This window comes from Lathyrus oleraceus, chromosome 4, assembly GCF_024323335.1.
Source record: "Lathyrus oleraceus cultivar Zhongwan6 chromosome 4, CAAS_Psat_ZW6_1.0, whole genome shotgun sequence".
Lineage (NCBI taxonomy): Eukaryota > Viridiplantae > Streptophyta > Magnoliopsida > Fabales > Fabaceae > Lathyrus > Lathyrus oleraceus.
Window position 1 is genome coordinate 87,563,205 of NC_066582.1, and position 27,247 is coordinate 87,590,451.

Genomic DNA, 27,247 nt, shown 5'->3' on the forward strand with positions numbered 1-27,247 from the left:
ATAAGGCTAGAATGTAAGGATCGTAATTGAACCGATAATCCGTACAATTGTTCGTAGAAGCACTTAAGGGCTATTTTAACTTTCAACTTAAGTTTTCCCGCACTTCAATTCCGTTGGGTAAGATCGAAAGCCGTCTAACGTCTTTTTAAACTTAATTGTTTTTAACTATTTCAAAAACAGCGAAAGCGCTTTGTTTAGTTCATTAGGAGATTTTAACATTAAGAAGAAAAGAGATTTTAAAACTATTTTCGGACGCGTTTATAAGTTTAGAGTCTGGTTCGTAAGAACCTCTTTTGGTTAAGAAATCCAGGTTATAATACTTTTCAACTTAGTCAAGATACTATATTTCTTAAAAATAGGTTTACTACTCTAACGCAATGCGCGCCTTTTTATAAGTGACAATAAGAGGGTTTGATTAGGGAGTACAACTCGGTTCTGAATACGCGAAAGCGGCAGTTCCTGTCAAATTAGTTCTTTTCAAAGTAGGAAACATTGCCCATAAGTAGCTCTATTAGCAAGTACTTGGATTATCAATTAATTACGTGAATTACATTCGACCCTGTCTTTATTAATTAATCTTTATTCAACACTTTACTTTTCATTGCACACTACAAAACACCTATTTTGACTGCCTTTGATAAACACCATAACAACAGATAACGATAGCTTGACACTTGGTCTCTGTGGATTCAATAATCTTTTATATTACTCTGACGCGTTCGTATACTTGCGAAAAAGCACGCATCACTTCCTCCAAGAAAACTTTGAGCTCATGACTAATAACCATATAACCCCCATCCACGACCATTGATGAGCATAGAGCATCTTCCACTATGACCTTGTCGAAAGAATCACGCATCTCCACCTGCATCAGGGTAGGTTAACAAAGAGTAACCAACCTAATAGAGGGCCCTACAATTTGAATCCCTCCAAATAGTTGTAGCATTGGTATCACCCACCAAGAGAGGTATGACCCAAGGAGTCTTTCTCATCTGGTGCATTGGTTTGTAACATTTCATCTTATATAGAAGCTAAAATTATATAGGTTAGAAGCCAACCACCAAAAGAAAATTCAAGAAAAGAGGGATGCCGCATGATACTCACAAACATGATCTTCCTAGCCGACATCCACCTTCAAACATGCCTCTATGTATCACTTCTTTTGTTTCCTCGACGCCACATCAAAAGGGACAACACCATCGACGAAGCTCAGACCCTTAAAGAAGGATACCGATTTCCTTTTCAGGTAAACATCCTCTTGAGACAAATCATCCATTTTATAAACGTAAGATCCAAAATATGCAAAGAAATGAATCTAATGCAAGAACTTGGAGAACATATTCGAACATTGGTAAGGCAATACATGCTCTATGGTACATATGCTAGCATGAGTCGCCTCGTTAGGGGGGGGTACCCAAGTAGAGTCGATCTTTTAAAATATTTCACGCTTTGCGAGTAGACCTCGAACATCTTGGTACACTGATTATGAGATATCAGACATTGGCCTCGCGCCGAGTCAACAAAGATGTGTCGGGCTTTAAAGAGATGTAAGAAGTGCGATATGCTCAACATGCTCTTCTTGTACTCACACCAATACTAAAAGATTTTGATATAAGCCCGTCTCATTGAATGTAATTGCGAAGAGGCGATTAATAAATGATTAATCAAGTTTACCTCAACGTTGAAAGGGAGGCGAAAACCTATAAAAAATAATAAGCATTCCTGAAGGGGAACGATACACCCGTCACATTTGTTACATATCCTCTTGTCTTCTTCACGGGGAATCACCCCCAATCTTTAGAAGGCCCCACCTTCGTGAAAGAAATGTCTATTCTGGCCTCACCAATAAGGCAAAGGTTGTATCCAACGTCTCTTAGACCACCCACACTAAAGAGTTGTCTCCAGTCGCCTTTAGAACTTCAGGTTAGAGATCCTTTATTGTAAGGTATTCTGTCAACACATAAAAAACATAAATACGAATATCACCCAAAAACAGATTTAAAGATAAATTTAACATCTCTGTCAAATCAGTCATACAGCAAGAAGGTTCAGCGAAATGAAAAGAAGAAAGACTGAAAACTCTATAAACCTCTTTCTCCCAAAACCCTAATGAAGAAAACAAGAATAGAAGAAAAGGGGGCAAGTGTGTTACCTCGAAGAAACGAAGTTGATTTTCCAAACTGTCATACCCCGATTTTGGTCCTGAATTGTTTCCATTTTTTCATTTTTTTATTTGGCACTCGGCCTGAAGTTCATTTGCATACATTCATGACCAAAGGCAACCATCCATTCCCAAATCCATATTTTTTGATAGACATTGGTCATTATCTAGCTTCTTGATCATGGTGTTTTTTGATTATAAAATGGATTCTAAATATTTGACTTTTTTTATTTTTTTCAATTTTAAGTTCAAATTAAGTCTAATTCCAAATTTCAATTTAATCTTAATTGTGTTTTTACTAATGATTCAAACTCTAATTGATTTTTAATTTCCAAATAAAATGTTAGAATTTGACATCAAAGTAGTTTTAACAAATTATAGATTAATTTGATTTTAATTGTTTTTTTATTGTTTTTTGATTTTTAATTGACGTGTAGATTAGTCTTGGATTATTTCTAAAAAATCCAAATCCATTTTATAACCAAAACACCTATTTCCATAAACCAAGTTACAACCATTCTTATTCTCTACCATCACTTCAATCAAGTTCAAACTACAACCATAAGCATACAATTCATTCAAACTTTCAAACCTTCGTTCAATATATCCAATTCCATTCAATACAATTCAGTAAACATTCATTCATAATCCAAAGAAATTCCATACATACTTCTTCATTCATGCGCATATTTTACTATTTCATATTTTTACATTTGTCACATTTTTAAATTTGCATTTCATATTTTCTTCATTTTCACATTGAGGTTTTCCATTCATTCATGTTTAAAGCTCCCCACACTATCATTCATATTCCAAATCATTCATTCATCTAACCATAATCATCCATTTATATGGCATGTGGATAAAGTATCTCATCACATGAATATTGGAAAGTTCTAAGCTTAGGATGAAACAAAACAAAAACAAAAAACATAATATATTCAAGAGCTACCACGGTTACTAGACAAAGAAGGGATTACTATCTGGCTCCACTCATTACAATTTCCCAAGTAATTCCTGTCTACAGTGGGTCAACATAAGGAGCCTGAAGACCACCGTCTGCAATTGATTTCCCATTCTACTTAAAACACTCACATCAGATGGAGAAGAAATTCCAGAAGGAAAGCCACCTCCAAGGATTCTTGGATCCATTCCAGGGGATGCCATTGCCGATATTGCAACAACATTATCAAATAGATGTTGGCATGTTCCCAATTCCAAGTTGTTTAGTCATGAAGGATGCCAAAGCTGGATTTCCACCACACCAACTCAAGCCACCTCCGCCGCTATAAGGAGAGCTAGGTGATCCATTGAAATACGAGTTATTGGGGGATGTTGTGCCTGTTATCAAAAGACAAGGAAATGATGAGCAGTAGGCAGAGTTTCGCCTCTTGATAATAAGACGCAAATAATTGGATGCTATGCTCAAACCAACTTGGTCATGAATCCAATGTACAAGGACTTGAAACAACTGCAACATTGGATCCACAAACATATGAATTTGTTATTCACAACCCCATGTTTCATTGTTTATACAACATATAACAAGCGATATTGGAATGAAATTTGGAAATGCAGCATATAACAGCATGGATATGCGAAGTGTCACTTGACGACATTGATATTTTCAATAAAAGAAAAGCTTGAAGTTTTTTCCTTCATCTCACAGTTGTGATGTTTCCCATGTGAACCGTACCAACTATCTGTTGATCGATATATCTGAAGTTGATTTTGTGAGTCTGTTTGGTTGATGACGGAAGTACATTACACCAGATTGCTAGATCTTCCTGCATCTGATTTTACACGACAGGAAGACAATTCCAATAAACCTGCATTTGATTTTTTCATGACAGGAAGACAAAATCCAACTTATGCTGCTGCAATTCAGCCAGCGACTCCAGTCTTTACATTTGTGCTGGCTATAATGATGGGTACAGAAAAAGTAAACTTGCTAAGATATGAAGGACAACCATGAGTGACCAAGGAGGAAAGTCATGTCTGATTCACACTGTGGAGATGGGCTTGACTGATCAACATCTGAAATAGTGAAAATACGGTGATGAGATATGTTGTGGCGTTAGCATCATAATGAAAATGGTACATAAGGATAAAATTGAGAGTCTTTGTCATACCTGCCATTCAGCTTATGGCAAAGAGCGCACTACGGCAATGGCAGCTAATTGTAGAAGATTGGCTACTCAAATGAATTCACAGCATAACGCCAGTTTTCAATTTGTCAAGATAAGCATTGAAAACATGATGGGCAGTTGTATTCCACTCATGATACGCCCCAAAAAGAGCAATTTGATTCTGATTCGGACTCTGGCATGTTGGACTTTCTTGAAGTTCCGAAGGCATCTGTCCAGCCAAGTGCAAATTTTGCCACAGCTCTTGATAGGGTTATACCTCCAGCAGTTATGCCGCACCTGAAAGTTGATTTTCATTCATCAAGCCATTTTGAATAATTTGCAAATATGAAGCAGGAAGACGATGAGCCAACAGTTTTACAGTAGATGTACCGGAGCTGAGGCTACTAAGGAATTACCGTTCAGATGCTATGTCATGAGTTTCTCACTTTAATGTTGTTTTAGGGAGAGTTCACAGACCGGGAGATCATCATAATATTGTTGACGAATTGAGAAGCATTTTTGAAAAAGGCTTCTCTTTGAAAATCCAAATTGATGAGTTGCCTCTAGCTGAGTTTGAGCTGAAGAAGGATAGTTGCCGAAAGAAAGCTTCCAAAGCACGTGATTCAGAATTCCATCGATTCAGATGTTGATTGTTCCCTATTTAAAGCAAAAACACATGATTCACCGTCAGACTTGTGCATCTCAAGTAATTTGTTAGACACTGAAAAAACCACACCGGAGTGAGAAACAAATTATACCTTCGGATGATCCTAGCAAATTGTACATGAAAATTTGCCAAAGGAAGATTTTTAAAAACAACAAAGCCTGCAGTTCTGGATATGAACGCATCTGTTTCTGATGTTGTTGAAATTGATAAGCAACTCAACAGTAGAGTAAGCAACATTAAGCAAGATCAAAAAAACAATCTCTTCATATACCTGTGACCAGCCCTAACATTTCGAAACAATGAGAAAACAAATGACAAAAATGACTGTTTTCGTGGTGAGCCGGAAGGTGTATCGTCATGGCCAGACCAGTAAGTGGTGGTGCGGTCCAGAAAGGGGGATGTCAATGCTGGAATCAGTTCGTGAAAGAAAGGGTTTTCTGAAACTCGATACCGTTGAGGTCGAAATCACCGTTGAAAGAATTGAGAGTTTCTCATGAATGCTCCAAATCTCACTGCAGTAAAACACGAATAATTACCAAGTCAGTTAAAATTTCAAAAAAATCTCAAAATGGAATGAAGACAAAATTCAAAGAGAAAGTGTAGGTCTGTTTACCTTTTTCGAATTTAACGATAAACAGGGCAATCCAAATCTGAGGATCACGAAAGGAGTTCGTAGGGACGCCCCTTCTGGGTCACCATAGACCAAATCAAAAACCCTAACTGCAGGACATAAAAGGAGGAGAGAATCAGAAGAGAGGAGGAGGAAAAACTTCAAAACGAAACCCTAAGGACGAAAAATTGGAGGCGGACGAAAACTCCACCAAGAACCCTAATCCCCAAATAAAAAAGAAACCGGTATTTGAAGAGGCGAAGGGAGAAGATTCAATCATTACCTGAGCCGTCGTCGTCGCCGAAGGTGAGCTTTTACTTGAGTCTCTTTGAAAACCATAAATTTGTGCATTTCTTGGAAAGAGGATGAGCGATTGTGAGAGAGAACCTGAGAGGTGATGAATAATTGAGGGTGAGAGAGAGGGTTGAGGTTGAGGACGCGATTGAGTGAGCGAAGGTTGAGGATGAATGATTGAGGGCGAGAGAGAGATTCGTTGAGAGCGAGATTGAGAGAGCGTTTGAGAGAAACAGAAGATGTTGTGAGAGGGAGTGACGATGTCTGTTACTGTTGCTCCCTTTTTTTTGTTTTTCTTTTATTTATTTTAAGCAAAAACAAACATTTAAGCTATTAAAAAAAACCATAAAAATTAATTAATACGTTTAGTATTCCCTTGTTTTTTTTATAGTGTATATTAGTGTTTGTTAATGCTGTTTAGTGTTCCCAATCCACAATCTTTTTGGAAACCCAACAACCAGACGACTAGGGTATCTTTTCTTGGTTTCTCCCATTTGGTAGTCCAACAGACTATTTTGTTTTAGTTTTTATTTTATTTTTTTTAAATTTTAATTTTAATATGTGCTGGTTTATATATCCAAGTTGTTATTGTAAATAATAACTAATCATAAATGGTTTAGTGGAGAGAGGATAGTTTCGTGGTCTTGAGTGGAGCGGGTTTAATACTTGGGGATAACATGTTTTTGTGTTTATATTTGTTATGTTTATATTTGTTATGTTTATTATTTTATTTAATTTCTTTTTCTATGTAGTACCTTGCTATTTATTTTAATTTCTTTTTAAGCATCGCCATCAACCTCACATAGCTTACTCTTTGGCTTTCTTACAATGAGCCAGTTCTCTTGCACTTACACTCATACTTTGCATTATTTTTTGTTTGGGCCCGATTTAATTATTTCATGATTTTGAATCCCCATTTGACAAAATGTACTCCACTCCCTCGGTGTGTAATAATTTTGTACTGTTTTATTTCTTTATTTGTTTGACTGTTTAGTCAGATACTAACACAAGAATAAAATCAACCATTTCCAAAAGATCAAAAATAATGACTCGATCCAACGTCGAGTATTTTCTCAATAAACAAATCAATTCATTTCTCCCTCCTATTTCTATTCCATTTCTTTCAAACTTTCATCAAACGCTTGATTCAACGTCGAACCCTTTTTCCTAATAAAAACTCAAAAAATACTAATTCACAGTTAAGACCTTTTCAATAAGATGGAAGTGGAACGTGGTGTATACCGCGCACTCCTGAGACTAGGATTCGAGATGTATATCTCGCCAATCCTAGCTCTCGCCATCATCCAAATTTATCCACTTTGTTTTCTCTCAAACACTCATTCAAATTTCTCTTAAACGTCCATCAATACTTGATCTAGGGTCAAGTCATTTTCACAATAAAACTCAAAATACCTAATTCTTATTTAACACTTTTTCAATAAAGGTGGAAATGGAACATGGTGTATACCGTGCACTCCTGAGGTTAAGATTCGAGACGTATGCCTCACCTATCTTGGCTCTCGCCATCGTCTAAAATTGTCAATGCGGTTTCTTCAAACCCTTTCTCAATCAAATTCAAAACACTTAATTCTTATTAAACATTTTTTGCAAATAAGATGAAAATGGAATGTGGTGTATACTACGCACTCCTGAGACTAGGATTCGAGATGTATATCTCGCTCATCCAAGTTCTCGCCATCACTCAAAATACACCCAACCGATCAAACTCTTTTCTCGCCGCCGTGCGATTAATCAAAAACCTTTTTCATAAACGAAAGATATATTGTCTTAAGGTGATGCAAAACAATGTTTCGGCCACGATTGTTGAGTAGAGATAAGTGACGCTTTTCCGAATGTAGATTTATAAATCCGTTCGATGTGTACCGCGTCCACTCCTCATCTGTTTTGGGTAAAACAATGTTTTTGTCGATTACTACAATATAGCTTTCGCTAAAATCGACCAACAAACAACCATTTTTCTACCCAGAACTACGTAAGCCTTGATTTCTCTTTTGAGATACGTAGGAGCAGGATTTTTAAATCTTGTCAGGCCCACTAATAAAAACTTAGGTTTAGTCCTTCGTCAAAAATCCAAAAACATTCTCTTCTCATCCTTTCTTTCTTTCCCACCTAATAATTCGAAAAGCCTAATATTTCAACTAACACTAACACACACAACTAACCTAATGGTTCCCGTTGAGTACAACGGACGTGAGGGGTGCTAATACCTTCCCCTTGCGTAATCGACTCCCGAACCCTGATATTGGTTGCGATGACCATATCTTATCCTTTCATTTGTCTTGGGTTTTATCGATATTTCCCCTTTCCTTTTCAGGAATAAATAAAGTTCGGTGGCGACTCTGTTCAGTCAATCATTGCGAGCGTGCGATCGCGCTTCGCTTTGAAGTCGTATCCCCATTTTTTCGAGGTGCGACACAAACATTATAGATTCTTCCAAAAAGAGTGACGTGAACATGTCAAATATGAAGAACAGTGTAGAAAGAATGACCGCAAGAGAAAATAAAAGTTCAAATTCACAAAAGACGAAGAAAGAAAAACTAGCAGTTCTAGAACTTCATATATATACATCTCAAACAAGGATGAATCGTGCGATGTGTTACACTAGGAATCGCAAACCACACCACTAGTGCTCAAGATCTCATCGTAAATTGGTCAGAGTACTTGAGTGTCCTAGGGCAGAGAAGATATCATTATCATCAGATATAGGGACATGCGTCAAGACTTTCCAACAAACAAAATATTATCGATCAATAGAAATATATTTATTGCATATGTTTCCAATGCTAGCAACGTCTCATCAGAAGTATTGTTCTATCAATACGAAATATAATTCCACCACTTCATCTTCTACATCTAATTCATCTAGCAGGATTTGAACTTAAAACCTTGAGAGGAACACATTTTCAAGACCCAAATCTTCACCCGTATGTGACAGACATATAGTGTTACATAAAAGTGTAGATTATTATAATTATTGATATAGCTTAGTGTTACATATATTTTTATTTACATAAGATTTGCATATCATGTGTGTGTAAAAAGAACAAATTTCTTTGTTGTGTGTTTCTTTAGTTGGGTGCATAAACCTTTTCTTTTTGCACCATGCTTTTTCAAAATTTCTATCATGGCTTTTGACATACTTCACTCATATTGAATCTCATGGCTTTTGACATACTTCACTCATTGAATCTCCGATTGACTAGAATAAACCGTCACTAACCCTTTCTCCAACTTCACCTCTACCGACGCCACAATAAATACTAACCCCCAAATTTCACATGCAAGCATCTCAAATATTTAACCGTTACAATCAGGATATGGAGAACCGTTTGTGTGCTTGGGTTCGAGTGCAGAGAACGACGCCGTTTAGTGGGCAATGGATGTTTCTGCTATGGTACCCCAACTGTGCACCAAGACCAACGTGGAATTGCATTTCTCCAAACTCTCATGGATGGTGCCCATCGATTTCAAAGCAATGGAAAACTTGGTTATTGCTGCTCATGTAACTTTGTTATCTTCTGTTACGATAAATCCGTATGCTATGTTTGGATAAAACAATAAACTTAATTAAACATAAATGCTTACTCAATTACTCATTAGTCCTTCTAGCAACTAGGGTTTTGACTATATTAACCCAAAGAAAAACCTTAAACCCTCAAACTACTCATTCTTTTCAATCAAACGGCACTCAAACCTCAAAAAAAAAAACCAAACCTTGATCATCCCCATTATGTTTTCTCTTAATATTCTCGTCTAGCTCATCCTGATTTCTCGTTTTTCATTCCCCCATAATTCTTGATTGATTGTTCTCCACCTCAGTGTTTTGCATTGATCGTTTCATTATTTCATCAACATTGCATGTCCCTGTTTCGTTCTTCATACAAGTTTTGAATTCAGTTCTAAAATTGTTCTGAACGTTGATCTCATTGATCAAGTATAATCAAATCAAAAGACTCAAAATTTCACTCAATTTGATCATTTTTTTTTTCGGTTTTGTCACTAGCCATGAGTTATTGGGACAACATTCCAACGTTTAAGATGTCACCACCGCAATTCTCATCATCCAGCCGCGGCGATATCATTGAGGTCAGGCCTCAATTCCCGATGAGCAATCAAGGCTTTGAACACAATCAACGCTTTGAACCGCATTCTGCTTCGGATCATTTGAATTCCTTCAAAAGGCCAAGAATGTCTGACAACAGCCATTCCAATGCACTGATGGGCCCTCCACCAAACAGACCTACAGGCAACATTTTCTTCAAGACCCGCATTTGTACCAAGTTCGGGTTTGGTAGCTGTAGAAACGGTGAAACTTGTAGCTTTGCTCATGGGGTTGAAGAGATAAGGCAGCCACCACCAAACTGGCAGGAGCTTGTCCGTCCTCGCACTGAAGAACAGCCGCAATTGGGCGGGAATTGGAATGATGATCAGAAAATCATTCACAAAATGAAGCTTTGCAAGAAGTATTACAATGGTGAGGAATGTCCTTATGGTGATAAGTGTAACTTTCTTCATGAGGATCCTGCTAAGTTTAGGGACGACTCTTGGAAAACAAGAGAGTCCTCTGCAATCAGCATTGGTTTCCCAAAGTCTTTTGGGGATGGTTCTAATAGTTTGGAAAGCAATAGGGCTGGGACTAAGCCAGCAAGGGGTACTTGTTGGAAGACTAAGATGTGTCTCAAGTGGATGAATACCGGTAGCTGTCCCTTTCGCGATGGCTGTCACTTTGCTCATGGAGATGCAGGTAATAGGGTTGATTTTGGTTTTTATCATATAATTCTACTGTTTTGTTTTGTTCAATCATGTAAATTCTGTTTTTTGTTTTTTATTTTTGTGATGATGAGTAGAAAGTCATTTTTTGCTATATGATGCACAAAATACAGTGTTTGAATGTATGTTGCTTTTATGTTTGCTCCTCCCACTTGTTGTCCCTTTGCCTTGTCTCCACAAAAAGTGTCTTCCTTAGATAGTTGATCATATTAAAGGAACCTGATTACACATTTGCTTCTAGCAAAAGCTGGTCCCAGATGATCCTTTGGTGTTTTGAGTATACAACAGATGCTGCTTCAGTTTAAAAGTAATAGACACTTATCTGTATGATTAGTGATTTTTTTTTTTTGCCGTGTCGTCAAATTTCAGTCATTGTGGCGCCATGGCGCAAGGGATTTTATGCCGCCACCATAGGGCGCGAAACCAATGTTTATATGGCTAATTTTTGGTTGGTGGCTACAATCTGCCATCTGCTATTGACAGTACTGTTTTATCTAAGGTTCATATATTAATGTAGTTAAATGGCATGGCCAGTATTGTCTATTAAGGATTGATAAAATTTTGCTATGCAATATTGCTATAGCGCCGTTATAGCAGCTATTTGACAGTATTTTGGAATAAATAGCATATTGCATCGCAAAACAATAGTTGTTTGTCCAACTTCCGCTATGCTATAGCGGCTATCTAGCAACATAGGGCGTGACAGATTTTTTGACGGCTGCCATAGGCAATTTGTAAAGGGATGTCCGCCACGGCGTCGCCATAGGCAATTTGTAAAGGTATGTCCGCCACGGCGTCGCCATAGGCTGCAATAGCATGTTTATATGATGGATTTTTGGAGTTCAGTTATATTTTTGCCATCCGTCATGGACAACACTATTATTCCTTGTACCATTGTACTTCTAACAGATAATCGTGGTTACACAAGTAGGTACTGGAATTACTTTTCAAATAATTTTTTTACTCCACTTTGGTACATGTGGATACTTTTGGTATGTAACCGTGGTCCAATAAATAAAAATATGTTCGTCGTTTTGTATAGTAAAGAATTTTAAAATAAAGTTTTTCTCATTCCTTTTTTCTGATGTTGATATGTTTCCTATTCTATTGTACATTCCTTTTTCTTTTTACGGAAATATTGTATTCTTATCCTACTAATCTCGCTTTCTAAGATTTACTTTATGATTCATTTTTTAAAGGTGAATATGTAATGTAGTAAATTAGGATTAGGAAAGACATCTCCCGGTATATTTCTGTTATATGTTATACTTATTTGCTGATTCTATTTTTTCTACATTCTATTCATGTTTATAAAATTTATACTAACATACCAATATTTTATTTTATTTTAATGAAAACCTCATATCCTCATATCGCATCGTGGTTGCTGGAGTACCTGTATCCATGCAACATAGGTGCTTAGTAATTCCCACACCAAAGTGACTGGACGATAGGATCACGGGACTATGAACTACTCGGCTGCTTTTATCTTTCAATAATATCATAAATGATTGAGACATGGCTTTTGCATGCGATTCTGTTATGAATAACCGACAGTTAGATTATGTTCATCTTTTCCAAGTCTGCTTCTCCTTTTTGGTTTCTGCTGATAGTTGCCTATAAATTTGATGTCCGACCCGTTAGCAATTTGGAGGCAGTACATTGCTCATTTGCAAGTTTTAAAACACAGCTATGTTGCAATCCTAAAATTGGAGTTAAATATGGTCAATGTAGCTGCAATTTCGATGGTGGAGACATCAAAAACCTTAATGTCTTCGCCACAATCGTGGTCATAGATGTTTTTTAATATATCTTGTTTGTTTTCGTGTCATAACTTGTATATGCATACTGTGAACAAAAATTAAAAGATGATTATAACAGTTGCAACTGTTCTGTTTCCATGTATCTTCTTCTGACTCATGTATTGATTGTTTTGCTATTCAGAGTTACTAGTTCCCGGTGGAGGCATTGAAGCTGAAGCTGCAGTTGCAATGACAAATTCACCAAAAGCTGTCATTCCAACTTTACCAACAACAGCCTTGTCAGGTTCTGCCCATGATGCACTACCAGCAAGTGTACCTTCGGTAACGGAAGAGGAGAAGAAGATCAAGAAGGAATTACTCTGGAAGAAATTAAACAAGATGAACCATATTTATGGCGATTGGATTGATGATTTACCTCTTGATCGTCCTGATTTGTCAAGGGAGCCCTGAGTTGGATTTCGTGCTCTTTGAAACAGCCCACATCTGGATAAGGATTCTTCTCCGCTGGCAAATCATTTTGGAAACATGGTCATTGGCGATGGTAATTAGTACATTTTTATAGTCACGGACGCGTGCGTTGTATTTGTCAGTTTGAGGGGTGTTTCGATGAATTCAGCAACTTTTTGTGGGATTCTAGGTTGGGTGAACATGGGTCAAATTTCTGAACCAAAATCCATATTTTAAATAGTTTACTACATTCATATGTGAAAATGTGATTAGCATATCTGTGTTTTTTATATATAATATGTGGTTAAGTGAACTATGTTTAATTAAAAGCAACTCTACCACCAATTCAGAGTGTAATTCTGGCTCACAATACGGTGAATGGAGTTTATTTCATGTTAGCTAAACAAATTATGTATTCTGAGGTTGCGGCTTCTTGTTCTGAGAAAGCAAGTGATGTACATGTTAAGATGTTTTTGAAGTGCGCTTGTCATAATTCTCTTCTTACAAGAAGAACCCACTCAAAATCAAGGGTGTGAGTTATGTTGCCTCCTCTGTGAATTGTCCTTGGGAATTTTGAAGGTTTTTCATTCATTTGAAGCTGATTTTAAAACGGTGGAGTGCTCATAGTTTGGGATGATTGTTAGTGATTGTCTTCTTATATTCTTTCCACCTTTTTTCAACTCTAGTATAGGTTGTGTTAGACAACAAATAAAGAGTGAAATATTATTTATAACATCTTTATTATTTATCATGTCTTTTACTTTGTATTAAGTCTTTGACTTTTAATAAACCAATGAACTTCTTTAATATAAAAAATAATTTTCAGTATTTTTTATATGGGTTGCTAGGGCTAGGGCTAGCATCCTTAGGAAATCGATACTAGCTCTTAATAAATACAGGGGTGAAAATAAATTAGAATACACTAGACCTAAATATAATCTTATACTCTCTCAGTTCGTTTTTAAGTGATACTTTTTTGAAAAAAAATTGTTTCTTATTATAGGTAAAAAGATAATTATTGTTTGAAAAGTAATAATAATGATTAGTTGTCTTGCTATGTATAAAAAGTCAAAAAATGATACTTAAAAATAAACGGAGGAAATAAAAAATGAAGTTCTAGGCCTAACCTAGATTTGCAATGCCTAAATGAATTTTTACATACGATCATTTTTTCATCGAGGTATACATGGTCACATTAACCTTGGTACATATGGTCAAACGGGTTGAATTGAGCACATATGATCATTTTTTGTGTGGCAGATGATCATTTCTTCTAACTGGGTTTAGATGATTATTTGGTCAAACTTGTTGACTCTAATGTGGTACAGATGATCATTTATTTTCTGTCTTTTTATAGACGATCATTGTTCTATTTTCGATAGATGATTTCAAATTGTTCTACATACGGAAACAAATACAATAGAGTATAAATTGCTCTTAATTATATTGATATCATAAAATGCTCAATAATGAGGTCCAAACCCAGAGTATATAGGGTACTCACCTTAACCTAATAAGATGACACAACCATGTAAACTAATATGATATTATTCATGTGTCTAGAAGCAAGCATTGAAGTGGTCAGGCTATTTAAAGTTATATGAAGCTTATTCAAATTAGATAAATGTATTTTGAATGGGTTGCTTATGCTTATACCATTACAATAATTAAGTTAACCTAAATACCTTATCAAGAAATTATAGAAGCCAAATTTGACTCAAGGTGATATGTATTCATGATTGTAAGTAGATTGTTATTCGTATCTATCCGAAAACCTAATTAATTTATATCATAAGTCAATATGAGTTTTAGATTAACATGAATGTCTTGTAAGAAAAATATTATAAGTCAATTTGAGATTTGAGTTTACTCGTATATATAATCAATTATAAATTCATATGATACTAACTATTTGAAAATCTTCTTCATTTCTCTTTTGGTGGAGTGTTTTTTTTTTTTTTTCAAGTTTTTGGAAGATTTTGATAGTTGTTCTTAGTGTTGGGCATATCTAATTTTCTCTCACTGGTGGTGGTCTATGTTCATTCTTCTCATGTGATACAACTTTTTTTAATATATATATTTGCCTTTTGACCGTAGCTATTTTTTACTTTTCCATTTTTTTGTTATTTTTCTTGAAGGATAATATAAATTTATAAGAGATGGTTTGTTTCAAGTTTATAAATTACATCCAGAAGAATACATTGCTAGAAACTAGTTATCTCTATGTTTGTTACAAGGTTAAAAAAACAATTTCTTGATGTAAAAGTTAATGAAAATAAAATAATCTCCAATAACTTCATATTCCCATGATTTTATTCCTATGTGAAAATATAAGAATGTATATTCTCATAAAAATTGATATATTTTTTCCTTGAGAAATATAACTACAACTTTTTTTGGAATAGAAAATTACATGTTAAATATATATTTTTAGATACACAGAAATTAAATTTTTATATTTTTATTCTTGAATAAATAGTTTTTTAAAACTATTTATGAACTCTTGAAATAAATTTCTCCAAATATATTATATTTATCTTTATAAAAATCACCTGTGAAATGGATTTGGTTCAACACAAACGCCACGTAACAAAATTCAGTTACAATGTTGTCAGTTTCAGGTTCATCTTCCATCCTTCACTTTCTTCCCGGTTCCGATCCTCCTTACAAGATTCTAGAAGAACACCCTTATCTTAAACTCGTCGCAAAATGCAAAAACATCAACACCTTCAAGCAACTTCACTCACTTGTCATCAAAACCGGGCTCAACAACACCGTTTTCGTTCAAAGCAAACTCATCCAATTCTGCGCCGTTTCACCTTCCGGCGACCTCTCCTACGCTCTCTCCCTCTTCGCAGAAAACAAACAACAGAACAAACACAACCACTTCGTTTGGAACTCTCTCATTCGTGGCCATTCTTTGAGCTATTCTCCCATATCCTCTTTGCACCTTTTTACTCGCATGCTTTACTATGGCCTTCAACCAAATTCTCACACTTTCCCTTTCCTCTTCAAGTCTTGCGCCAAATCAAAGGCTATCTGTGAAGGTAAACAGCTCCACGCACATGCTTTGAAGTTGTCGCTTCATTTTCATCCACATGTTCATACTTCGCTCATTCATATGTACGCTTCTGTTGGTGAATTGGACCTTGCACGGTTGGTGTTTGATAAGAGTTCTCTGAGAGATGCGGTTTCTTTTACTGCTCTTATTACTGGGTATGTCTCTCAGGGTTATGTGGATGATGGTAGAAGACTTTTTGATGAAATTCCCACCAAAGATGTGGTGTCTTGGAATGCTATGATTGCCGGGTATGTTCAAAGTCGTCGTTTTGAAGAAGCTATTGGATGCTTTTATGAGATGCAGGAGGCAAATATCTCACCCAATAAGAGTACAATGGTGAGTCTTCTCTCTGCTTGTGGTCACACGGGGTCGCTTGAATTGGGTAATTGGATAGGTTCTTGGGTTAGAGATAATGGGTTTGGTTTGAATCTTCAGCTGACCAATGCACTCATTGATATGTATTCTAGGTGCGGTGAAATTGATACTGCTCGAGGTTTGTTTGATGGGATAGAGGAAAAAGATGTGATTTCGTGGAATACTATGGTTGGTGGTTATTCTTACTTGAGTTTGTATGAAGAAGCACTAGCATTGTTTGAGGTCATGCTTAGATCCAATGTAAAGCCTAATGATGTGACCTTCTTGGGCATTCTTCATGCTTGTGCTTGCCTTGGTGCTCTTGACCTTGGTAAATGGGTTCATGCATACATAGATAAGAATTTGAAGAGCAGTAACAATGCTTCTCTTTGGACAAGTCTCATTGATATGTATGCAAAATGTGGTTGCATTGAGGCGGCGGAACGGGTTTTTAGAAGTATGCATTGTAGAACTTTGTCTTCTTGGAATGCCATGTTATCAGGATTTGCCATGCATGGACATGCAGAGAGGGCTCTTAAACTTTTCTCAGAAATGCTCAACAAAACATTATTTCAGCCTGATGACATTACATTTGTTGGGGTGTTATCTGCTTGTACACAAGCTGGTTTGGTTGATCTTGGACACCACTATTTTAGGTTGATGATGCAAGATTATGGGATTTCTCCGAAACTGGAACACTATGGTTGCATGATTGATCTCTTAGCTAGAGCTGGAAAGTTTGAAGATGCAGAGATTCTTATGAAAAACATGGAAATGGAGCCTGATGGAGCAATTTGGGGTTCTCTTCTTAGTGCTTGTAAGGCTCATGGACATGTTGAGTTGGGTGAATACGTAGCAGAACGTCTCTTTCAATTAGAGCCAAAAAATGCAGGGGCATTCGTGCTTTTGTCGAATATATATGCAGGAGCTGGTAAGTGGGATGATGTAGCAAGGATAAGAACAAGGTTAAATGACAAAGGAATGAAGAAAGTTCCTGGTTGCACCTCTATAGTGATTGATGGTATTGTTCATGAGTTCCTTGTTGGTGATAAGTTCCATCCCGAGTGCAAAAATATTTATAAAATGTTGGATGAGGTAGATAAGCTTTTGGAGGAAAATGGGTTTGTGCCTGATACTTCTGAGGTACTCTATGATATGGATGAAGAGTGGAAGGAGGGAGCTTTGAGTCATCACAGTGAGAGATTGGCTATTGCTTTTGGTTTGATTAGCACAAAGCCTGGAACTCCAATTAGGATCGTGAAGAATCTTCGTGTTTGTGGAAACTGTCATTCAGCTACCAAGCTAATAACTAAGATTTTCAATAGGGAAATAATTGCAAGAGATAGAAACCGTTTCCATCATTTTAAAGATGGGTTTTGTTCATGCAATGATTGCTGGTGAAACTTAATCTATCTATTCAATGGAATATATCATTTGCACTTATGCAGAAAGAGATGTCATTGATTTGCATTCATATGATTGGTAGATATGGGAGGCAATATGTAAGGAAACGTAAGAAAGAGAAAGAGAGAGAATAGGACAAATTCTGTTAGCAGTAGCACATGGGTTGAGACAGCTGGCAGCAGCTGTATGGTAATAGGACCTAGGAATAATTCCATAAATGACGGGGTCCCAATCATTGGTGAGGGAGGAAAATATTCCACTGGATCTGAACCCTAGGAGAGAAAAGGCCTCTCAAAGTGCCTCTATCATCTTTCTTCTTTTTACGGCATTCTGCATTTTTCCTTGTACTGATTTTGCTAGATCCCATTTGAACTCTAGCCTATTTCTTTAATCAAATCAGTAATTTTATCAGTTTTCTTGTATTGTTTCTGAATCTCTCTTTTAGATACTGAATTGATTCTATCAATTTGGTATCTAGAGCCTTGGTTTCGTTTACTCGGTGGATGGTTGTTACGCGTGGTATCATGGAGAATCGCGTGGAAACGATGGAACAGAGGATGAATCAGTTCGAAGGGACGATAGAACAGATACGCCAGATCGTAACGGAGCAACAGTGTTGATTCCTTAGGATTGGCAGTAATTTTAGAAAACAAATAATGTAATCATCTCTGTTGTTTTAATATGTTGGGTTGAAGAAATTCAACATCTGGACCAACATGTCATGTACGATGTCACGACATCAGGTCTGTGACATCGCACATGTGTAGGAAACTGAATTAATTAATTCAGTATATGTCATGGGATCAGCAAGGATATCTGGTGAGTATCCTAACTCCCATGTGGAGGTCTTGAAGACTAAATCAGAATATATATAGGCTCTAAACATGGAGATATATATGGAGAGAGTTTAGGAACTTGAAGACCTTGTTTGTAGCAGAATTTTTCTGCTGAAGTTGCAACAGCAAAGAACAAGTTTGCTGCAATTTTCTGAAGGCCCAAATCCAGTTGGGTGATTAGGTTATAAATAGCTGATTGTAATCTAGTTTTTGTAAGCCTCCTAGAATGAATTTTTAGGGGTGTGTGTAAGGTAAACCTCCCAATCTGTGGGAAGGTTACCATGTGTTTCTCAGTGGTAAAACCTGAGAGTGTTTGTAACTCGAAGCCTGTAGGCAAGAGTGATTTTGTTCTTGAATGAAGCTGTGAAGCAAGTTCAAGGTGTGGTAACATTACATTGTATTTGTAGTGATAGGAATGGAAACTGGAGGTTTCTATCTAGGAGTTCCTAGGTATAGATTGCATTGGGTAGGGATTAAGTGATGAGTTGTAAACGGGGGAGTTTAACTCTGAATTGATACTACTAATAGTGGATCTTCTTCCTGGCTTGGTAGCCCCCAGATGTAGGTCATGTTGGACTGAACTAGGTTAACAATTTCCTGTGTTTGTTTTCCTTCTGTATGATATAATCATGTCTGCCACAACTGAGCATGTATCTCAGTCTGTTCAGCAAAATAATAGCAGACCTGATACATAGCCTTCTGTTGGAATGTCAAGCAGAATGTTTTGACATTCATCAACAACAGCACATACTGTATAATAAGCTGATGATTTCAGTTCAGTATGTAGTGAAGTCTGGATTTCAAAAGCATAACAGACCTGGCCAAAAGATCATTGTGAAACTGTCAAACTGGGTGTCTTGACAGTTCTTCCAGTAAGCTGATACTGAAGTAGAGACTGGTTGGTCTTTTACAGTACAACAAATTTAGCACAGTCTGTTTTCAGGAACCAAACAGACTTAGCATATGGTTCTGGACTTGGATGTCTAACGGAATGTTGTGACATTCACTCCTGACTGCATATGCTAAATTGTTGGATGGTTAGTTTTTCTGCTTCAGGATTTTTCTCAGGCTATTCTTCAGGAATCCACCAGCTGATCTAAAATCTAGGAAACTAACAACTAAGCTACAATTAATGTACCTGGCAAATAATCTATTTGTTAGCTCCTTAATAAGTGGAGATTAGTTTAACTTGTTACAACCTTTAATTTAGGAAATACAAGTACATGACCAACAAACTGGAACAATGTAACAGATAATGTCCAAAACAGGATTGAGACATCTTGCTGATATCTGTGAAGGAAAACAAAAGAAGTGAATGATAAGGTGCACATAACTAGGTGTCCCTCCATTCTAGGATGACATAGAAGGAGAGGTCGTGACACTGTGAAAAGGTGCACATTAGTACAGAGTGTAATAACTGTCTTGCTGTAATAGGTACAATGTTAGATCAGATGTCATGACTTGAAGTAGAACATCTGAATACTGACTACGCCAGAATTACAATTGGTATCAGAGCAGGCATCCTGTTCTGTCTCTGGATGAGATCCATGGGTGATACTTTCTGGTAGCTGGCAAGGAGTTATGTTAGTACTGATGCTGGAACCTGTGTAAGGTTCTGTAATTCCCTGAATGGTCCCTTGAAGTAGGTGGATGGGCTGTTCATGACAGGAATGGTGTGTACCTGTCTCTGGAGGTTGGCAATTGGCCGGTGTGTGAGACAGTTGTGCCAGTACTAAAGCACATTCAAACCTGGTATGGTCTTGGAGGCCAATCTGGTGAAGTATGTGTTCATAGGTTGAGTTGTATTATGATTTCCGCTGCATAATACCTGGCAAAACTCAAACTCTGATGTAGTTTCCCCTCATGTGGATGAAAGGCTGCTGTGTTCAAGATCTCATCATAATCTACTGAAGATGTCAAAGATACTTGAGTCTCCTCAAGTCCACTCATCATGACGTTCTCACTTCAGGATGGTAAGAGTCACTTAATCACTGATTCTCTTACTCTCTTGAGTAGTGTATATGAAGACCTTGAAGACCTTCAAGGAAGGGTTGTTCCAAGGAGGTGGAACCAATGTTCTATGTGATGTTAGAACATGTTGTTCAACAAGTATGCAGCTACTGGTTGAAGAGCAGATGTGTTTAGGGTTCAAACAAAGGGATAATTCTGTTTGGAACCTACTCCTGACCTGGAAGAGGAGACATCTGTGTGTGCTAAGTTGACAAGAGCAGGGTCAACTGGGTGTGTGCTCAAGAAGGTAATCCCTAGTAGTTGAGCTGGTTGAGATGTGACATTGTGCAATCTCCTGCTGTTAGGCATCTTCCTGCAGTTTGATCAGGATTGGATAGTTGTTCCCTGAAGTACTATGGTATGTCGGAAGACAAGTCTCCTGGATGTTAGCAGTCAATAATGGGGTAACCTGATTGTGATACCATTTAAGGGGGTTGGAACCATGAATCTTGATATTCAAACACCACGTTCAGAAGTGGCAGTTCTTACTAGGAGTGAGAATATGAAGATTCAGAGGTTGGTTGAGGTAATATGCTCTGGCAATGCATATCTACTATCAACTGGTGCTGTGTGTCTCACTAGTACTTATGGTCAGCTGAAGTCTGATTGGTGTGATTGGAGGAGTTAGTTGCCACTGGTAAGGGATGGTGGATGTCATGTTGAGACATTTGTGTACAATGCATGGATATTGGTGTGGAGTTTCCATGATTGTTAATTTGAGGGGGAGTTTTGGTTAACCTCCTCACGGTTGGTCAGCCTAGGGTCTGGTTGGCTGTTGACCTGTGTCACATGGGTTCTGGTTGTTGTGTGACACATTTGCAAGGAAGGATTCATCTCTCTCACTCCTAAGGGTGAATCTAATCTGGAAAGAGTCTCAAGACTATTGAGGTGCTTGCAAGCAGAAGATGTTGACACAAGAAGAGTATTTTCAAAGTATTCTTATGGTGGAAGTATCTGAAGGGATGATTGGGAAAGGATTTAAGATCAATGTCTACTTGTGCCAAGTGCAAGTGGTTAATTGATTATCCTTGGAGCTCAAGATAACTGATGTTCTTAAAGATGTTGGAACATCACTTCTTCAAGACCCTGTGCAGAATCACAGGAAGGACAGTACATTGGCTTATGATCTATCTCTTTGGTGGCAGCAAAAGCATATGATCTCTGAAAAGGTTTCCTGGCAAGAAACATGTTCAGCCTTGGTATGTACAAGAAGAAGAAGACATCATAGTCTTGATGGTGGTTACTTGGATCAGTTTATTTCTGATCTAGGTAAGGAAGTGCATTAGCTTATGCACACTGTGAAGTCAAGAACAAGTGGCAGCAGTCTTGACATCATGGAAACAGCCTTGCTTTAGGAAGAGGAATCCTTGGCATAGCTGAAGGGATAGTTTCTAACTGTTCCTTCTGAAGACTCATACATCAAAATGTCTGATGTCTTTGGAGAAGAAGTAGGGATTCATCAAGGTGTGAGCTTGGATGACTTAACTGCAAACCTGCAGGATGGAGGTTGTTTATTCAAACTTGGTTCCACAATCAAGTCTATGAGAACATTGAACTCTTGTTCTATGAAGGGAGGAAGTTCTTTCAAGTGGCAGAAGAAGGAGCTGAATTCAACAGCTAGATGTCAAAACACAATGTTGTGGCATTTGGTTCAACATCAGATTCTTAGTTGGTGAAGTGGCACATCAACTTGAGATAGACAGGTCTACAGGGTTGTAGATTGGATACTTCAAAAAGCTTGAAGTTCAAGTCTCACTTGGAAGGTCAGAATATCTTTGGGAGAAGTCTGATAAACTTGGGGAGGTCAAAAAGCAGCACTTGACCTTGTCATATGAGAATTCATGAAGGAGGTAATCAACCAGTGACATTTGGTCTATCTCAGAAGTGAGTTCGAAGAATCAAGATAATCGATATGGCAGCTGATTAGTCTTGAGGAAAGTCTGAAACTATTTACTTTTGAGAAGAAAAGTAGTTAGTTGAAGACAAAAGGAGGGGTCTTCTCTTCATCCCTTGGAGCTTGTGGTAGGAGTTCTGAGCTATCCATGGAAGACTGTCTCTGGTAATGGGATAAGAGTGTATATATCCCAATGTATGTCTGGGTTCCTCTGGCCCAAGCTTGTGACTCAGCAATATCTGAAGTCTATCAGATAGTGCTCCTTGTGATGCTGTGAAGGATGTCCCGGCTGAGGTTAAAACATCGTGTGAAGTGATCTTCTGTTCTGGTTAGAAGAGAGATGGACACAGAGTGTGGATGTGTTCAGCCAAGAGGGTTGGACAGAGGGTGCGCTCTTGAAGACATGAAGATGCGTCTTATGTTTTCCTTTCATCAAGTGGTCTGGAATCTCTTTGAATCAGGAAGTATGTGAAGGTCCAACCTTGGGGTGTTGGATATGATCATGTGTGACCTCCAAGAGAGTAGGTTGTCCATGACAGGGGGAGTGTGTCTGTGTGCTGCAAGTAATCACCAAGCTTGTGGTCTATGTGCTCTCAGATAACGGGGTATGGCAACCTGTTAGTTTTCAGGATGTTGTGATGTGTGGCAAGGCTGAGTGAGCAGAAGAATGTCTGACCGGATGTCATGACATTGCCCTGGACAATGCTGTTAATTCCTTCTGAATCTTAAAGTCATTAGGAATTATGAGGGTGATGTGGCTAAGTCTGATAAACCAGAATAAGCCTGATGGCTACAGCTGTGTGGTACAGGGGGAGTAACCATCAACTGAAGTGTGAAAAGTTGGCTGTAGCAGTGCTAGGTGTCAAGTCTCTACTGGAGGTATGACAGAGGTCTTGGGAAATGTTGAATACTGGCTGAATGCAGGAATGTTAAGACATCGCGTGCAACGTGTCTGACTGCATATATGGAATGGTCTCCATACACTGGAACGGCTGTTTTGGAAAAGAAACAGTCAAGAGCTATAAAAGGTATTCAAAGATAGTCTGAGATTTTGTTGGTGATTCTCTGACTGTTTCTCAGCAAAAATAAATGCATCTTGACCAAGCATTTATTTCTACCGGAAATTCCTAGGCACGGCTGGACTATTTAAAGGATGCACTAGCCCTCTTCCTCTCACAAGAAAAACACTCCATTCTCAGAATCATGGGGTATGTTAAGGTTTGGGCAAGCTGCGCCTGGATCTGGTTTTGTGAAGGGTGCCTTTACAAATGTTTAGCTAAAAAGGGGGAGAGAAATATAGTCCTAGGGTTGAGAATGTACCAGAAGAAAGCCAACTGTGGATGTGGCAGCAAACAGAAGTTGGCATCAGGCACAAAATCCACCAACTGGGTTTACCACTTGTGTCTTGTGATCTGAGTTAAGAAGACAGTTGTGCCTTGTGATCTGAGTTACATTGTCTATGTACTCAGCATTACATACTCTTCAGGAAGCTCTCCGGTTAAGGGGAAGGGTTCTGGTACAACTAAGTCTTGTCCCTCTTCTTCCCCATGTACACCAACTTTGGTGTTTGTGGTGGTGGAGCCAATGACGGAGATGAAGAGCATTCCCAAATTGGGATGTGTTGTCCAGTATATTGTTAATTTGTTTTAGCTAAAATTTGCCAAAGGGGGAGATTGTTGATTCCTTAGGATTGGCAGTAATTTTAGAAAACAAATAATGTAATCATCTCTGTTGTTTTAATATGTTGGGTTGAAGAAATTCAACATCTGGACCAACATGTCATGTACGATGTCACGACATCAGGTCTGTGACATCGCACATGTGTAGGAAACTGAATTAATTAATTCAGTATATGTCATGGGATCAGCAAGGATATCTGGTGAGTATCCTAACTCCCATGTGGAGGTCTTGAAGACTAAATCAGAATATATATAGGCTCTAAACATGGAGATATATATGGAGAGAGTTTAGGAACTTGAAGACCTTGTTTGTAGCAGAATTTTTCTGCTGAAGTTGCAACAGCAAAGAACAAGTTTGCTGCAATTTTCTGAAGGCCCAAATCCAGTTGGGTGATTAGGTTATAAATAGCTGATTGTAATCTAGTTTTTGTAAGCCTCCTAGAATGAATTTTTAGGGGTGTGTGTAAGGTAAACCTCCCAATCTGTGGGAAGGTTACCATGTGTTTCTCAGTGGTAAAACCTGAGAGTGTTTGTAACTCGAAGCCTGTAGGCAAGAGTGATTTTGTTCTTGAATGAAGCTGTGAAGCAAGTTCAAGGTGTGGTAACATTACATTGTATTTGTAGTGATGGGAATGGAAACTGGAGGTTTCTATCTAGGAGTTCCTAGGTATAGATTGCATTGGGTAGGGATTAAGTGATGAGTTGTAAACGGGGGAGTTTAACTCTGAATTGATACTACTAATAGTGGATCTTCTTCCTGGCTTGGTAGCCCCCAGATGTAGGTCATGTTGGATTGAACTGGGTTAACAATTTCCTGTGTTTGTTTTCCTTCTGTATGATATAATCATGTCTGCCACAACTGAGCATGTATCTCAGTCTGTTCAGCAAAATAATAGCAGACCTGATACATAGCCTTCTGTTGGAATGTCAAGCAGAATGTTTTGACATTCATCAACAACAGCACATACTGTATAATAAGCTGATGATTTCAGTTCAGTATGTAGTGAAGTCTGGATTTCAAAAGCATAACAGACCTGGCCAAAGGATCATTGTGAAACTGTCAAACTGGGTGTCTTGACAGTTCTTCTAGTAAGCTGATACTGAAGTAGAGACTGGTTGGTCTTTTACAGTACAACAAATTTAGCACAGTCTGTTTTCAGGAACCAAACAGACTTAGCATATGGTTCTGGACTTGGATGTCTAACGGAATGTTGTGACATTCACTCCTGACTGCATATGCTAAATTGTTGGATGGTTAGTTTTTCTGCTTCAGGATTTTTCTCAGGCTATTCTTCAGGAATCCACCAGCTGATCTAAAATCTAGGAAACTAACAACTAAGCTACAATTAATGTACCTGGCAAATAATCTATTTGTTAGCTCCTTAATAAGTGGAGATTAGTTTAACTTGTTACAACCTTTAATTTAGGAAATACAAGTACATGACCAACAAACTGGAACAATGTAACAGATAATGTCCAAAACAGGATTGAGACATCTTGCTGATATCTGTGAAGGAAAACAAAAGAAGTGAATGATAAGGTGCACATAACTAGGTGTCCCTCCATTCTAGGATGACATAGAAGGAGAGGTCGTGACACTGTGAAAAGGTGCACATTAGTACAGAGTGTAATAACTGTCTTGCTGTAATAGGTACAATGTTAGATCAGATGTCATGACTTGAAGTAGAACATCTGAATACTGACTACGCCAGAATTTCAAACAGTCCAGACCGCAGGTGACGGTGGAGCAGATTCGCCAACTCATTCAGGAGCGTCCGGGTCACCGCAGAGGTTCCGACGACGACGAAGATGATGGGAGCATAAGAAGCAGTCGTTCGCACGAATCTCGACCCAGAAATCGCCGTCACTGGGGTGGAGAAGGAGGGCGAACCATGGGAAGCAGAAGGAAGTTGGAAATTCCCATTTACAAGGGAGAGGACGCGTATGGTTGGCTCGTGCGGGTCGAGAGGTACTTCCGTTTGAATGGTGTAAGGATGCGCGACAAACTAGATGCGGTAGTGTTAGCTATGGAAGACAAGGCTTTGAATTGGTACCAGTGGTGGGAGGAGCAAGCCCCACTGAGGACATGGGAGGAGTTTAAGGTAGCTGTGATGAGGAGGTTTCAACCGGGTCTACTGCATAACCCAATGGGGCCTTTGTTAAGTTTAAGGCAAAAAGGCTCGGTGGTGGAGTATATGGAGAAATTCGAAATGCTGGTAGCTCCGTTGAGAAGGGAAGAAAGGATTATGTTGGACTCCATTTTCATGAATGGACTAAAAGAGGAGATTCAAGCTGAACTAAAACTCCATGAGAGTCAAAGTTTAGCAGATTTGATGGATAGGGCCCTGTTAATTGAAGAAAAAAATGAGGTGGTCCACAAGAAGAGTAGTTCATGGAAAGATAGAGGAGGGTCTTTTAAGATCAGGGACCCTGCAGATATAGGAGGATCTAGGAAGGAGGGAGAGAAAGGTAATGGAGGAGGTAGTGAGAAGTTCAGAGGGAGGAGATTAAATCCTGCAGAATTAGAAGAAAGGAGTAAGAGAGGGTTGTGTTTCAAATGTGGGGATAAATGGAATAGGGAGCACATATGCAAATTTAAGCATATGAGTTTTAAATTATGTGAGAATAGCAGTGAGGAGGAAGAGGAAAGAGGAGGAAAAGGGGTGCAAACAGAAGACAGGGTGGACGAAGTGGAGGAATGCAAGACTTTGCAACTCTCCCTGCAGAGTCAAGAGGGACTAACTTCTAATAAATCGTTCAAGGTCTGGGCTACAGTCAAAGAAAGGTAACTGTTGACACTAATTGATTCCGAGGCAACTAGCAATTTCATTGATGCTAGGCTAGTGGAAATGATGGGATTACAGTTGGTGGAAACACCACCATATGTAATTGAGGTGGGGAACGGAGAGAAGATGAAATATCAGGGGGTGTGTGAAAAAATTGAAGTTCTGGTTGCAAGGAGTGGAATTCAGCCAGAATTTCTTTTTGATGGAGTTAGGAGGGACTGATATGGTGCTAGGAATGGACTGGTTAGCTAGTTTGGGCAATATAGAGGCTAACTTTGGAAAATTATGCCTTATGTGGGAGTGGGGTGGACAAAAGTATAGTATTCAAGGAGATCCTACATTAAGCAATCAACAAGTTTCT

General features: G+C 38.1%; 2 protein-coding genes across 2 annotated transcripts; both read left to right on the forward strand.

The window, feature by feature from the left end:
• Positions 1 to 8,935: 8,935 nt before the first annotated feature.
• Positions 8,936 to 13,340, forward strand: LOC127073585 (zinc finger CCCH domain-containing protein 39). Its single transcript, XM_051014759.1, has 2 exons — positions 8,936 to 10,626; positions 12,597 to 13,340. The coding sequence occupies exons 1-2, from the start codon at positions 9,888 to 9,890 to the stop codon at positions 12,863 to 12,865; spliced, it is 1,008 nt and encodes a 335-aa protein (XP_050870716.1). The 5' UTR covers positions 8,936 to 9,887; the 3' UTR covers positions 12,866 to 13,340.
• Positions 13,341 to 15,431: 2,091 nt separating this feature from the next.
• LOC127073586 (pentatricopeptide repeat-containing protein At1g08070, chloroplastic) lies at positions 15,432 to 18,092 on the forward strand. Its single transcript, XM_051014760.1, has one exon. The coding sequence runs from the start codon at positions 15,468 to 15,470 to the stop codon at positions 17,676 to 17,678; it is 2,211 nt and encodes a 736-aa protein (XP_050870717.1). The 5' UTR covers positions 15,432 to 15,467; the 3' UTR covers positions 17,679 to 18,092.
• The last annotated feature ends 9,155 nt before the right edge of the window (positions 18,093 to 27,247 follow it).